This window comes from Platichthys flesus, chromosome 10, assembly GCF_949316205.1.
Source record: "Platichthys flesus chromosome 10, fPlaFle2.1, whole genome shotgun sequence".
NCBI lineage: Eukaryota > Metazoa > Chordata > Actinopteri > Pleuronectiformes > Pleuronectidae > Platichthys > Platichthys flesus.
Genome location: NC_084954.1, coordinates 7,321,802 through 7,338,127, shown reverse-complemented (window position 1 = coordinate 7,338,127; position 16,326 = coordinate 7,321,802). Strand labels below are relative to the sequence as shown.

Sequence of the window (16,326 nt, the reverse complement as noted above, 5' to 3'; positions counted from 1 at the left end):
CAATAACCACACAACTTGGTAGAAGGAAGCTGCATGGGTCAGAGATGAACCTATACGGCTCTGTTGAGCTCTACTGAGTGCCAGTCTAGTGAAAGAATCTGAAATCTTCTCTCAAAAAACACCCCCCCCCCCCATATGGTTTGTAGTGTGAAGCTAATGAGGTGTTTTATAAAGATGTGATTGAAAACAGTGAATCCACTTTATTTCAGCATGAACAGAAAAAAAGAAGGGAGTTTCATTTCACCTCACAACAGTTCCTCATAGCAGCATGATGCATACAAACCTACTCATTTTGGCAGCCTAGTAGGGACATTTGCTGATGTCACAACCCGTGGCTCAGTGGACAGGTGAGCGATTATCTAAAATATCCTCCTGGATGGCTCCCTGTGTGAACAGTCAGGCGGCGGTTCGCACAGAATTTGCGCTTTCGCCTCAGGTATGTCCCTGACGTATATTTTTATTGTTTTTTATAGCTTACAAATTTGTCTGCATGTATGTGCATCTGTTTAAAGTCCAAAAGTTATTGGGGATGCATGAAAGTTTGCGTGTGTATGTTGGGGGGGCGCCACTTTGAAATCTCGCTTAGGGCTCAAACATTGCCAGGGCCGGCCCTAGACAGACAGACAGACAGACAGACAGACAGACACACATGGAACGTACAGCAGTCTCCTCTTTCTTATAGTGAAACTATATGTCTGTATCTTGTCTCACCGTGAACTTACTACACGTTTCCTTCTTCCACTGACCTCCTTGTTGTTTAGGGCAGAAAAGAAGAGAATGCACAGACACGAATAAATACAGACAAATCAATCTGTAGTTTCCATCCAGTTTATTTAATTTATAGACTTTCAAACAAACTCGTACAAATTGCAAAACAGCTTTTGGTAACACCTCATTGTTTCCTTATTATCGTCGTTAGGAAATAAATAAAGTGAGTAGAAAGTAAACAATGTGAAGAAAGAATGCAGAAGTCCAACAGAAGAATGATACCACAGAGAGCAAAGTAGAAAAAGAAATAAAGAAAAAGGGAGCGAAGACAAGAAAGAGGCAACTGTTTGCAGTGGACTGATGCTGAATCGCTGACCGGGCTAATCGGTGGTCAGCTGAATAGACAACTGAAGTACCTCCAACATTTTTTTAATGACGTTGTAATGAAGAACTCGTGCTGTTGAGTTTAATTTACATCAGATTTGTACTGTAATGCTGTTTTTGCACACCAGGTGGTATCACAATCACACAAAACAAAACTGCCTGGTACTGGTACCCACTTCCTACTTAACCAGTTTTCATATTCTGAACTTAAACTAGTTCAGTGATATCTGGGAAACTATTTTGGTGAAAACTAAGAATTAAGAAATAGCCGATGGAGAACATCCACCAGCTCTGTTTGAGAAGAGGCATGTTTGTGTGTGGGTGTGGAATTGAGGCACGAGGGGGGGGGAGAAGACATAACAGAGTGGAGGAATTGATGCCCGGAGGAAGATGTGTTCGAGAGGAGCGTCTCCACTGTCAGCAGCAACTGATTCAGCCTCTTTATTTCATTCAAGCAGGTCTCTTCACATTCTTTGCTACTCATATGGACATGGACTTTTTCAACAGTTAAATATACAAACTGTGTTTGTGCACAACAACCACGAGCGATAATGACTTCAAACTGTTAAACTGGAATCCAAGAGATGGTTTTTGTGTGTACGGATTGAACACTGGCCGTAAATATCAGTCTTATTGAAATATATTGGCGGAATTCTCTCTGCTTTATCAGAGATCAAGGCAAGAACAATATTCATTTTTGTTTAACTGAAAATAATCCCTTTGAACTCAGCCCCTCTACAAGGAGAAGGCAAAATCCATACACAAGACGGAATCTCAGAAAAAAATTCAAGTGGTATCGGAAGTAAACCCACCAAAAGATTATTTGTTAATAATATCAAAAATACCAATAAACAGGCAAACAAAAATAACACAGATTGGTCACAGCAAATTTATGTACACATACACATTAAGAAAAGAGCTGTCAGTGGAGTCGGAGGGTGAGTGGGGAAGAAAGAGGGGAAAAAAAGATTTGGGCGATTAGATGAGCCCCATATCTTTGCTATACAGGGGAGTTACAGGGGTTGCCATGAGGGCAGACCAAGGACAGACCAGGTAGGGGGGGGGGGGGGGGGGGGGGGAAGAGCCGAGGCCGAACGTTCACCTCTTCTTGGGGGCTTGGGCGGTGCGGGGTGGGGTGACAGGCCGGCCAGAGTTTACCCCACCGTACTGGTACTTGGCCTTCTTCTCTGAGGGCTTTAAGATCTTTAAAACACCAACACGTAAACAGAGAGAGATAAATACATGTATGTGAGACAGAATGTGTATGTAGAAAATCTTTTAAAGCATAAATGTCCCTGCAGGTTCTGCATTACCTGAAAGGAGCACATGAGGGACTCATCGACGCTCATCATGCCGCCAGCGTTGTCGAACTCCCCGCAGTAGTTCGGAGCAGAGAAAAGTGTGACCAGTTGGCGTTTGGCAAAAAACTCATAACCATCCTCCACAACCTGTTAGAAGACACATGAACACCCACTGTGATCAATACTTCAGAGGCAGATCTCCAGCTAGTAACAGACTGAGCCATCAAGACTGAGTGTACAAAACCACCTACGGCTGAATCAATATCAAAACGCCCAAACGCTCAGAGCACAAATAGCTGTGGACTCTCCTGCTAGATGTTCATCAATTAGCAGAGAAGTTTGTTCCTCTATCATCCATCTGATGTCTTGTGTTACGAATGCAGAAAGCTGATTTTTGTTCTCTGCATGATATTCCATTTTCAATAAGCAAGGAATTTTTTTTCTATTGATAATATCTATGTACATTTTTGTATAAATAATTAAAATCTAGAAAAATAGATCAATTGAGAGCAGAAAATTAGGGGTTAAACTGTTGCACCAGGTCTAATAATACGTGTTTTAGGACTGTGGTCTGTGTCTTCATATCAGCAAAGTCATTATAGGCATTCTCGCCATTTGGCAGCCATCTTGGTGACATCTCTGGGGACCTATTTTAGGACAACTAGAGCGGGCTCGTATCTAAATGAAAGAGGAGAGAGCAATGCTTGTATATGGTCATTGGCACCTAAACTAAGACTACATTTGTTGAATCACCATCAAATATCATAAAACATTTAATTTGTTATCCCAAAATAAGGCTTAAAATATTTGTTGTTTCCAAAGCTCTTAAACAAATGCAACGGTTTATGTCTGATGTTTAAATAAACACAGTTGATGCATCACACACGTTTTTTTAACATCAAAATGGACTTGCTATGTGTCCCAGTCAGCAGGCGAGGGCTGAGACACTTGACGTCCAACTTCATCTTTAAGGTTACAGACTTTTCTATTCAGGTTTCTTCTAATGTCTGGTATCAGTCACAGTTACGACTTGCAATGAGAACACACAATCTGATGGAGGTGAGCCATCATTACCGTGCATGTCCAACCAATTATAAGCCCCAAGATTAATTTGCTTGCAGTGTGCTTCTTTGGAATTACACCTCATGTCCAGCCTCTCTACCTTAGTTCATTCATAAGTACCTGGTGGGCTCTGCAGATCAGGTCCAGGTCGTGGCGGTTGAGGAACTTGCTGACCACGTCTGCTCCAAAGGTGAAGGAGACCCCGCGGTCATTCTCTCCCCAGCCTTGCACGTCCTTATCTGGGTCTGACCACAGCAGGTCGCACAGCAGACCTGAGGGACACACAGAGAGGAGAGAGGGAGAGGAGGGTCATATGAGTGAGGAAGGAGTTAAAAGAAGAGCACAGGCTGACAACAGTGAGGAAGAAGCTGCTGATGTAGCACAAATGATTTACTGATATAAGAGCTGTTGGTTCAGGAAGAGAAAGGTTGGGAGAAAAACCAGAGAGAAATCGGGAGGAAGTGAATATGTTCAGATTCAAGGAGGATTATGCATGCAAGTGCGTGCAGACACACACACACTACCTGTATCAGGTACATCTGTTGGCCTCATGATCCTGCGAATCTGCTCCATCGACTGCAAATCAGGCGAAAGCCCTGAAACGGAAAGAAAAGAGAAGTTTCTCAAAAGACATTTTGATCAAGGTCGTCAAAAAAGCCACTTTTTCCAATTTGAGAGAAGCGGGGAAATATACGTCTCACACCTCCATGGCAGCAGAAGATCTTCTCGTCGATAATAGCAGCAATGGGGAGGCAGTTGAAGCAATCAGTGAAGGTCTTCCACAACTTGATGTTAAACCTGCGCTTGCCTGTTGAAACACATAATCACACGTTATTGGAACATTAGTTAAATAGGTACTTCAGGCATGTTTGTGTGCAGGAGGAGTTTATTTCTACCCACACTCATCGTAGAACCCGTAGATGCGGTTGATAGAGGCACACTCATGGTTGCCCCTGAGCAAGAAGAAGTTCTCTGGGTATTTGATCTTGTAGGCCAACAGAAGGCAGATGGTTTCCAGGGACTGCTTCCCTCTGTCCACGTAGTCGCCCAGGAAAAGGTAATTTGCCTCTGGAGGGAAGCCACCATACTCAAACAGCCTCAGCAGATCTGTGTACTGGCCATGGATATCACCTGCGAAGAGGATGTGAGGGGACAGGGGGGGACAAATACTGTTGAATACTTTTTTTTTTGGAGACAAAGGAGCAATCAGCTGCAGGACAAGCAATATTTTTAGTTTCTTCATCTCTAAACAACACATTCACCCCCACATATGCATACACACCAGCTCCTCTCTATCTGAAGCTGAGTTTAAGAACACAGCTATACCTGCAGGTTGGTGGGGATATATCAGGGACTTTGACTATATAACTGTGGCTATTACTGTCATCGCAGAGGTGAGGTAATGGATGCACACACAAAAAGAGACTTTAGAGCAGCCATCAGATCAATGCCATGGCCCATGGGACACGAGCTAGCAAGGGAGAGAACATCTCCAATCCAGGCTAATCACAAAAATAAAGGACGCACATCCAGATAGAGGCGTAAACTGACTAATTTTAACAGCTCTCCCAGGATTCTCTCTCCTTTCTTTGACACCAGTCAGGCAGGGATGAGCTGGAGGCGCGTTCACAAAAGCACAGGATCTCTGCGGTGGGGGGGGGGCCTCGCTTCATCACCTGGCCAAGACCTGCTTCCTTTTTTATCCTCCTGCACCAACTGAAAAGCTGCTCCAATTTTGGGTTAAGTGCTCCAGACAAAGATGACTTCAGAGGGCATCTCCAGAACAGCAAGGACAATAATAACAGGCTTCATTGTGACTGGAGCGGAAAGAAAATGCATGTGCCCATTCTTTTTATGGCAATGCTTCATTACAAGATGGCACCAAATAATACAAATGAAAATAGGTCTTGTTAAAGTGTGCAGCTGTCTGGCCTTGAGATTAAAATAACCAATAAAAAATTGCAACTCTATAATGAAGTCTCGAGAGTGGCTGGGATGTAATTTTATTCCATGGTGCCTGTCAGTGATCTCGGCACCAAAACACCAACCACAGCTGGCACCAAACCTATATGCCTGCACGGGCTTGTACTTATTTTTGCCTGTGTCTAAGGGCTGCACGTAAAAGCACCGTTTTCTGCAAATGAATGATTACATGAATGTCTGAAGTACAGCTCTTATGCCCAGTGCATCATCAATCATTTCTCACATCCCCAGCCGGCCATACACAGTTTTGATGCAAGTGCAGCATGGTAGCAGCTTCACAGTCCTTCACATCAATAATACAAAATCAATGAAACAAGTCTTGAAGTATTAATGCAACGCTAGAGTAACATATCCAGCTCACTCGTTTTGAGCTTTACCTTCTTTTAGGAAAAGGAAAATGTGATGGTAGATGAAACAATGATTTATTAGAATGTTAGTCTACCACAACAGTAAAACTAGTCATAACTTTAGTCTTCTGTGTTTGGGAATAAGCAGTGGGCAATTTGTTCAGTCTTAACAGGGGGTTTCAACAAAAACACAGAGACAGATTTTCACCAAACATGGGTGTGTATCTCGAGATTATAACATTTTGGAGCTGATCGCTCAGGGTGTGGGCGTGGGGGACGACACTCCTGCAGTAGAGCTGTATGCTTGTTCTAGCATGTGCACAATGAAAGCAGTACTGATGAGTTTATACCGAATCCTGCCGACCTGCAGAAAACACCAACATCTTTATGGATGTTTTAATTGCCACCTATGAGGGTACTTGGTGCTGCAGATAGTGAAAGACCATGAGAACAGCACTCCTGTTCTTTTCAATGCCATTTGGTTTCACCTTATAACTGAAACTAATGCAACTTAGTTAGTTCAGCATTCTCACATGGATCTCTCTCTTGTGGAAGATGGGGTTTGCTCTGATAGGGGATGAATTTTTGGTCATTCCATTTTGAAAGGGGTGGCATCCCCCCCTCATCCATTGCCTATTGGGAAAAGTTTAAGTCTCCATTGCAAAAATTAACTAAAGCTGGGAACTGACCTGTGAACTTCCTGAACCTACAAATACTGTTTTTAAATCTTTGAGGTCAGAACCCGACAGAGGACTTCATAAACACAGTGGATATCACACAGAAAACAATAATTCTTGCTTATGCCTGCACCAAAACAGAAATGGCCATGAAACAGTAAATAAGTAGCATTCTTAATTTATGTGGCAGTTTTCTGAGTTAAGGAAAGGAAATGTAGGGCCAAAGCCACATTTTGATAAAATGGCAGATGCAGACACATGGCAACATAGACTGTAATCTCTGCAGCGACAGCTGGAGATGAGTGAACTTTGTAAGAGCCGGGCTAACTTCAGCTGAGCTGTGGCTCTGTAGTAAAAGCTGGGTAAACTGGATTATAAAATAATGCTCTTTCATTCATGGAATACCAAACTACCGCTGAGCTACGCTGATATTTTCAGTGCAGTGGTCTATGTTTTTTGTTACTTCCCCTGCTCAGAATGATTTAGTGGCCAGTGTTTGATTGGCTGTCGGTTTGAAAATGGCCTGAGCTGAGTTCAGTATCATCAAATTCTAGGAGTCGTTGCAGGATCTAGCGCAGCCTGAGTTATTGCTGCGTACATGAGTTTGTGAGCTTCACCGAGAATTTCTATTCAGCAGCCTCCCTGCCTCCTTCCTCACAACAAATTGTAGGATGACAGTGAATTATTTACTCAGGACTGCCTCTGCAGAGTCAAAACAGTCCAAGAATAGCAACATAGAGATGCAGGGTTTTAAAAGCTGAGAAAAAGGCAGAAAACAAAAAAACAACAACAAAGGGAAGGTCAATCTTATAAATGGATATATCTCATATATCTCAAGAAGGCACAATATGAAAGCACAGGTCATACGGCCGCTCTACAATAATAAAAGTGCACATCAGTAATCGTATTCAGTAGTAATCTTGTGAGTCTGGTACATAAATGGATTTTAAGGAAAATACAAGAAATATATTCATGCTGCAGTGCTACAATGTAGCCTACTGAAGATAAGGCTAAACGGTAAATAAAGATATTGTCTATGCTTGCACAATTTAATGTCCATTATAGGCAAAGTGACCTTGTGCAGTCAGATCACCAGATGGTTCAGAAGCACCAACATGCAAAAAACAACAGCAGTGTGAGGAATATTAAACAATACTGTTCAGATTGATAATAACATAAACACTCAAAAGAAGAAAACAGAACAAATGATTTATGAAAAACATAATATGTGCAATAATATTTTCAGGGATCATTTGAAACACCACAAGCACAAATACAAGTGAAAGAAACAAACTAGCAATACAGTAAATGAATGTGCACCTTAAAGGTCGGATGATGGATGTTAACAATAACCAAGAAAATTAGCTCAGGTGACTAATTCATACAAGTTACTGACAATATTCTAATACAATATGGTTAATTCTATTATTATATCATAAATTATTTATCATTTTATGTATTTTAGCATTGCTAGTTTTGTTTACTGTCTTATTGTCTACAGGTATATGAAAAATGGTCTCCTCACTTCTCAAATAGGATCGACCTTTTGGGTTGAGCTGTTAAATTCTGTAATGTCCGTGGAAATAAACTGGTTTCAGCCTAAATCTGATTTCGGTTAAGAAAATAAAAGACTTGTTAATGAAAGCATATATTTAAAAGTTGTATGTCTGTTCCCGAACCCAAATGATCTTGCTTTAACAATGTTCCTACTTGTAGTGGCTGTTAAAGTGACACAGGGACAAAGGTTCATGTGAGGCCTAAATTTTGCTCAAGCAGTCCGAGTTTTGTTTTGGACCAGTGGACAGAGTTTTCATGCTGATCTGCAGTGACAGGGCAGCAATAACATGAATGATGCTTGTACTGAAAAGTCCCTCCTGTGGCCCACAGCTCTGTAGATAAGGGTTTTTGGCATGGCTGATGGATTTTGAGTCACATCACTTCCATTCAAAGCGCAATAAAAAAAAATTGCGAACCGGAGGCTAAGGGGTAGAGTGGTCATCTTCCAACCAGAAGATCGGCGGTTTGATCCTCAGTCTTGCCCATCTGCATGCCGAAGTGTCCTTGGGCAAGATACCAAATCCCCTAAACGGCCCCCTCATAGAATAATTGTAAGGTGCTTAGGATGAAGAAGTCCGCCAAATGACATGTAATATAATAATATAATAATATAATGATTACACTAACAAGAACATGTTTTAATGTCTACATGAACAACTGGCAAGTGTTTGAATCTATCTAATTTTCTGTTAGACAATAACAAATGGCATCATATTCAACCGAGACCAGACACTGCTGAGGGTTTAGAAATGATGTGGTAAATGTTCCCACAGAATCAAAACAGTAAAAACAAAGCAGCAGCCAGACTTTTGGTCTTTCTTCAGCTAATTCAGCTATCAACAAGCTAACAAATGAAGAGCATTTAGTTCTAAATCAACACAAGGTTGTGATTATAGTTTGTTGTTAATAATTATCATCTGTCCGAATTACTTTCTAACACATCCTCACAATGAGGGACGGATTGATTATTATTATTATTAGGGAACATCATCGTCAACAATAATGAGTTGAAAAATCCAAAATATATATTACATATTGGCAGAATTGTGCTAGTGTCTTTAAGTTTAACATGTAAGAGAGAGTGAGTATATGTAGAATCAGATCGATGCGACCTTAGTAAATAAGTAAATGCAATCAATGCTGGGTCTTTATAGTGAGAACTGGTGATCCGACAGTCGTGGGTTAAAGGTGAGTAATCAACCTGGTGGGTCCAAAGAGACCCACACTATGACAAATAATGCCGCTGCACACTCATGCATATTTAACAGACACCTGTCATGGTCAGGTCTACATATATGAATCCTTCACAACCAGTCGACATGTTTGTTGTTGTCCCGGATCTCTCAGACTTTGCACTGCCCTCTTTAGAACTTGCTTATTGATACATCGTTTGAAATTGACTTCTCGTATCTTTGTACGAAAAAGCAGCCTGAATGAACCTTAATAAGACTCACAAAATAAAACATTTTGTCTATATAACAACAATCAAACAAAGTAAATATGTGCATGTAGACACTTGTATGAGGAGAGAGAGGGGTGTGTACTCATGAGCAAATACAGTATATAATCCTTTGAATTGTTTTGTATTTGTACATGTATTAGTCCAGAGTTGTGCGCAGTTGCAGCACAACGCTGGGGGAAGAGATAAAGCATGTGGGAGTATGCTGAGATGTGCAGGAGACAGATAGAGACTGAGATAGGGCTAAGTATTTTGGAGTTAACTTGCAAAGTGTGTTTTTCTATGTTTTGTGTGTATGACAGTGATACACATTCTGTTCTGTGTACATGTTTCCCCTGAATTTACCTTCTGTAACCCACACAGGGCAGTAGCTGAATATATGACCCAGGCTGAGGCAGTGTTATCCCATCTGGTTACATAAGGAAACTCTGCGTCAAAGAAATGGATTGCTGCTCTGGTCTGTGCTCTGAAGAGTGGGAGTTTGACACTGGTGCAGCCGACCTGTAACTTTTTCTGTTTGAGCTGCTCTTTACGAATTAAGATGTGTTGCCACTATCCAACATTTGCCAAAGATGGTTGGCAAATATTCAAGCTGCATGTAGTAGCATGACTTAAATTAGTGGACCCCAGAAAAAACAAACAGTGCTGACATTTTGTTATAGTAATGTGTCAATCCATCACACAGCCCGTCACGACCTTCACATGAGTAATAACATCGCTTCAACAGCAGGATGTCGATACAAGTCGTGCAAGAAATTGCACAGTGGCACTGAATTCATTTTCAGGAATCAGGAAGATATTTGACAGGCAGCTATAGCTTAACTTAAGTGTTCAGACCAGTTACTTTCATATTTAGGCTTTAATATAACAGTGTAACAGAGGGAAAAAAACAAGTGCAAGTAAGATAAAGTACATGAAGTGAAGTGGTGAGAAAAGAAACTTAAATGTGGTTATAAATCAACATCACTGACCACAGATCTTCAGAGGAGCCTCGAGCTCCAGCAGGATGGGCTGGCTGAGGAAGATCTCCCTGGACTTGATACAGAGGCCCCGCACCTCTGCCTCCGTCATCTGGACTATCTTCCCCGGGCGACATCCCCGAACTGTAGAGGAGAGAAAAGTCAGTGGGTTCAAATTTTATTGTTAAAGGTAATGCAGCAAGTTCGGGAACCCCCGACACCACAAAGTTTATCAGAGCCAGGCCATAATAGAATACTTTGCAGCCAAGGGGGAAAAGAACTGTTGTGGCGGAACCACAAAGCAATCTTAAAATCTGATGAGCTGTGGGGGCGTAATGATTCTGCAGCTTAGAGCTGCTAGGTCTCAGTCATACTTAAGAAACCCACTGCTTAGACTACACCAGCAGCTTGCATCTTCAGCAGTGGTGAGGGTTTATTGGCTGTGTAGTTGCACTGTTAGCTTAAGCCGCCTTTCTGGGAGTCTGCCACGGCTCTGGGTGCAGATTTATCAGATTTATACCAAAGAAAAGAGGAGAAAAGAGGAAGAGTTGCAAACTGGCTACAGTCAGCAGCTGAAATAGTCAGAGATAGTGTCAATAGATATAGAAAACAGCTTCAACATCACATTACCTGAGGGGCAGAAAATATAATTATATTACATATCATTTAGCTGAAGCTTTTATCCAAAGCGACTTTCAATAAGTGCATTCAACCATCGGGGAACAAACCCCATAACAGCAAGAATCATGTCAGTACATTAGCTTCAAACAAAGTCCTGCATGTATTTAATAATGTAGAAGCAGAAAATGGACTGCATTTAAAGACTTTGGTCCAAGCTTGACGTCACTGCATGAGGACTGATGACAGATCAAATGCGGTTAAGAAACCCTTAACTCAGGAGTTATGTAATGATTGGCCACTTTGCCTTAAAGCTTGACCCCTTGTGAAACAACGTGTTCGTCAGAGAGGAAGTTTCCTTTCAAGCCTTTTACTTCTTCCCTTTTTGGATCCTCAGAGGAAACACAATAAAACTGAAGGGACAAATGTGGAGCAGTTTCAAATGGATTAACTTGTGTACTAGGAATTACCAAAGCTTAGTGAATGTGTTTTTGTCCAAACACAGACATGCTACTTGCACACCCAGTCTCATTAGTCGTCTAATTCAACCAATTCAGGGAGAAGGGAATGAACCAAAGGAACATGCATCCTCACAGACGATGAATCTTTGAGCCAAGAACTATTCTAGGTCCTGAACAACCTTCATCAACGGCTGCTTGACATCATCAATTTTCTTTATCGCCCATCTACTGTATCTGCACTGCTTCATACCCATGTGCTGAGCAGGATGTCAAGCATAAAATTGCAGAAGCAGGGCTCTTCCGTCAACGGCCAGGCCTCGTCCGAGCTGAGCTAGTTAAGCTTGGATGCTTCACCCGCTTGGTTTTCACACTGCATCTTTCGCTATTTGCACTTTTGCAGACTGACACTTTTGAAAAGAGATCACGTCCTTAAGAACATTGAGGGGCAAAGGCTAAAATGAAGCCACGACAAAGATTTGACAACGTCATATACCAAATTACTGTTTGTGTTTGTGAGTAACTGTGTGTAACTGTGTGGTTGTACACGTGTCTGGAGAAACTGACAGCGTTTCATAAGGTTTAATTCCAATGAATAAGAGCTCTCACTGACACTTGGCTTTTCCTCAAGACCACATTTCCTCAGACAGCACAACACACAATAAGCTATTATGTTGAGATGCAGAGTGAAGGCTTAAGGCTTTTCACGTTTCCTCTTGTTTGGAAATTTATCACTGGAGAATTATGAGTCTCTTCATACGGTACATCTGTGCTGAACATCAGAAAATACCAATGAATGTGTTTCAGACCCTCTACAACTTTATTATGCCCCTGGAAAAGAGACGAGACTTTGTGGAAAGCCTTTTAAAGCTAATAAAGTAATTATTTTATTAAATAAAAGATGTCAGATGTCTATAAAATGTCTGACCATAATAAAAAATACCTGTTAAAGTTTCATTCGGCCTCAGTTAATATCTTTGTCCAATCAAGAGTCCAAATAAAGGGAGTGGGAGACGGCCCTCTGATTGGTTTATTGCATCTCACGTCCAAAACACATTCACAATTAATTCAGGGACCTTTTTTCCATCATTAATCTAACAGTAGTAGATTTGGACAAGCCCTAAATGCACCAGCTCCACTTGCTTTCGAACATGTGCTCAAATTGTTAAAACAGAGCCCAAAGGATTGGTATTTTTTCTGACATTTGCGTTCTCACACAAAAACCTCCAGAAAGTTTCAGGAAAATATATTGACTTCCGTGCATGTCTGAAAGCAGTTGGAGTGTTGTAATCATACCAGCTCTGGTACATCGGCTTGATTCCCTGAACTCTTTGAGAATAAGGTTATTTTACATTTTATCAAGGTTTGCAGACCAACAGGAGACCAATACTTAACAGGATATCTTTTTCTGAATTTCTACCCTTTGGATCCAGATTCATTTCATCATAAATATCACAGAAATCATCTGGGAAATACTTCCGCTCTGGAGGTGGCATTTTACAAGCTGCGCTTTCTTTCAGGGGAGACGACCGACATGGAAACCAGGAGGCGCTTTTAACTGACATCTACAATATTCCTTAATGATTTGCTCCTTAGATCCAAATTAACCATGTAACACAGACAACTCACCCTTAATTCTATCTCATCACATCATTAGATACAAACTGAGAAACTGTGTGAAAAGCTTATGAGATGACAACATCCAAATCAATTAGTCTTGTGCAGTCACTTGTTTTATTTGTGTGAGAAAAAAGGCGTTTCACAACAACAAGATCAAAACAACAAAACTGACTACTTGTGAAAGACAGCAATGCCAACATCTGTTGAAAATATGAGCAGCACAATCAACAAGTCACTGTGAAGTGAAGAGACAAACTGAAGCTCCAATTTCTGCAAACACTCTGATGAGCACAAATGTGTCTACAGATGTGACTATTGTTTAAAAAAAAAAGTGAAAAATGGGCGAGGAGCTGATGGCAGACAGTGAGTATCTATATTATATACTTTATTTGCCATGAGTTGTGCAAGAAATGCATTGCAGTTGCAGGCTGACACCACTTTTCCAGCAATATAATACCAAATTATTCCTAAGATGCATTTCAGTGCTGGCATACAGTTTCATCTCCAACAGAGATACTGGTGAAAACTATGCCAAGGACAAATGCATTTGCCTTCGTGTTCTGGTGTGACTCAAAGAATATCTCACAGGAGAACAGAAATGTCTCTGCCTTCTTTACAGCAGGTGGTCAGACAACACAAGAGGATTTTTGCACTTCGCGTTCGGTGCCAAATCCAAAACCAGGTCCACACACACACCAACAAGATTTCTTTGATTTACCAAGTACAAAAGCAAGCAGAAGGGAGCTCAGTGTAGCATGTACCCCTGCAACGGCCTAATGGTCCCATTAAATTAAATCAAGCAGCACCAAATTGCACGCACACATAGATACATGTCCTTTAAATATGCCAGAGTTCTTTTCATCAAGATCCATAAATTATTCCCTGTGATATTAGCGAACGTGTCTTGCAATATCAAAGAAAGTTTGGATCCCACCCCTTGATTCGGATCTGCAACAAAATGTTATATTAATTCCTTGGTTCATGGAGCACCTCTCTCCAAAACGTCATGGCTGAGTTGTTTGAGATTAAAACATAACCTCCTTGATCGAGGTAGCAAGATGATTGTGAACAAAACAACACAAGATGAATTTAAACTAGGCCTGGACCATGTGTCTAAAACCTGGACACTTGGATGAAACCACACAAGCAGTATGGAGGCATTTTCCTGTTGTTTTTATATGTTTGAAGAAGTGGTCCCCGGTCACTTCAGTTGTATTGGAATTGGCTGCAACGCTGTTTACCCCTGAAACTCCGGGAGTGTTCCGTGGACTCAAACACTTCACCCTCCACCTCCATCGGCACAGTAATAGGTTCTATTGCTCATTATGACAATTATAAATGGGGATAATTCCTGATATTGTCTCAGTACCCAGCTCAATGAACCGGTCAGAGAAACACTGTTTTAAAAATGTACTAAATGTTCTCACAACCTGACGACAGATGTTTGCAGCCCGTGTGCACTGAATCACAACAACACACCCACTGAAACACACACACAAACCCAGATGAGGGGAGAGAGCAGCAACAAGACCCTGCTTCACAAGAGTCACAGTACCAGTCAACTCTGTCCAGGATGTTGTGACAATAACATTCAATGTCAGATAAGAGAGGGTTGTGTGGGTCTACGTTTAAGTGTGTGTGTGTGTGTGTGTGTATTTGTGTTCAAATGAACTAGAGCAGTTGTTTCTTTACAGCTGATCTAAAGATTGCTCTTCCCCAAAACGTGACATTTTAAAAATTGACCAGCACATTATGACAGGTGACAACAAAATGATCCGCGTCAAGGGCAGAGAAAAGGAAAACCAGCGTTGAACCCTGAGGAAAAACAAATATGGACAGGAACCCAGCCAACGTGAAGGATGTAGCCGCTAAGACTTTTGATCTAAACGTTAAACAGTCCCAGCCCCTCCTTCTCCATGCGCACCGACCGTAATATGGACAAATAAACGGGTCAGAATACAACAAGAAAAGACAAACGTGCGGTAGAAAGTTAAATTAGAAGCTAAAGTCAAGATGGAGCCCTGATAACACGAGTGTCGGAGAGTCGCTGCTTGTAAACTGAGATGTAGGCGTTTACCGCCGCCTGTGTTTATAAACAGCTAACGGTCCAGCTAGCCGCTAGCCCCGACGTTAGCCGCGCTAGCTAAACGCTTCCCTGCGTTTTCCCCCCGAAGCAACCGCGACACAACACAAACGAATACACGCTCAACTCTCAGTCGAAGCGGAAACTCAAACTCCGCGCAGTGTCGTAGCGTCAGTGGGGAAGTTGTTCACCTTCCAGGAGCCGAGAGATGAGGCTGTCCACGTTCAGTTCTCCCTCCGCCATCTTCGAACTGATGCTGCACAGCGCTGGCCCGCGTCAATACGCGCCCCGGACACGGGGAGGCGCTGTTTGGCAGGAAACTAACCGTTGATGTCAGAGCACTACAGGTGATGCAGTTAAACGCCCTCTAACCACAGTTATATAAGGTAAATACGTTTATTAATGGCATTTTGAATTCATAAACACATCCTGCGTTGAGATATATCCATTCTGCATGTTATTATTTTTTAAAACGACCTAAATACACTGACAATTTCTACATCTGAAGTGATATTCAGGAATATTCTCATATTTACCTTTACCAGCATAAGACAGTATCAATCGAAGGGATAGTTCACCCAAAAATGAACTATCCCTTTAAAATCAAAATCTTAAATCAGTATCAGTTAACCAAGTTGGAATCAAAACTAACAAAGATAAGATAAGTAACATGAAATACATGTGAGGAATATAAAAAAAAGTGTATATATTCTCCTCCTCATGTTAAATCTATTGCAATTGCTCTGCCCCATATTCAACAACATTAACTCCAAATAAAGTGGACAATGAGTGTAGACAACATTATATGATTGAATTATCATTAGTGATGCATAAATATAGAAGAACAATTAATTTTGTAGCTGGGAATCATCTTTGTTTAATCTGTACCAGCACAGGGAAAGCAAAAATAACAGTACGATGAGTACTTTCGAAAATGTTACATAAGTACAACACTTGAGTAAATGTACAGTCCAATACTGTGTGTTTAACAGGAGCAGACGGTGGCTTTCATCACTTTATGGAGGTCATAAACAACCCCCTTTAATGTTTTATCAGCAGGTCATATTCCTGATAAAGGTAATAAATAAATGCTGGCTGATGTGTGCCGAG

General features: G+C 41.4%; 1 protein-coding gene across 1 annotated transcript; it reads right to left on the bottom strand.

Annotated features, from left to right (window-relative positions):
• Nucleotides 1–812: 812 nt before the first annotated feature.
• On the bottom strand, nucleotides 813–15,537 carry LOC133961982 (serine/threonine-protein phosphatase PP1-beta catalytic subunit-like). Its single transcript, XM_062397411.1, has 8 exons — nucleotides 15,408–15,537; nucleotides 10,450–10,581; nucleotides 4,356–4,586; nucleotides 4,159–4,263; nucleotides 3,980–4,051; nucleotides 3,576–3,727; nucleotides 2,406–2,540; nucleotides 813–2,295 (listed from the first exon to the last, which is right to left on the bottom strand). Exons 1-8 carry the CDS (start codon nucleotides 15,457–15,459, stop codon nucleotides 2,191–2,193), a joined length of 984 nt encoding a protein of 327 aa, XP_062253395.1. The 5' UTR covers nucleotides 15,460–15,537; the 3' UTR covers nucleotides 813–2,190.
• Nucleotides 15,538–16,326: the final 789 nt, after the last annotated feature.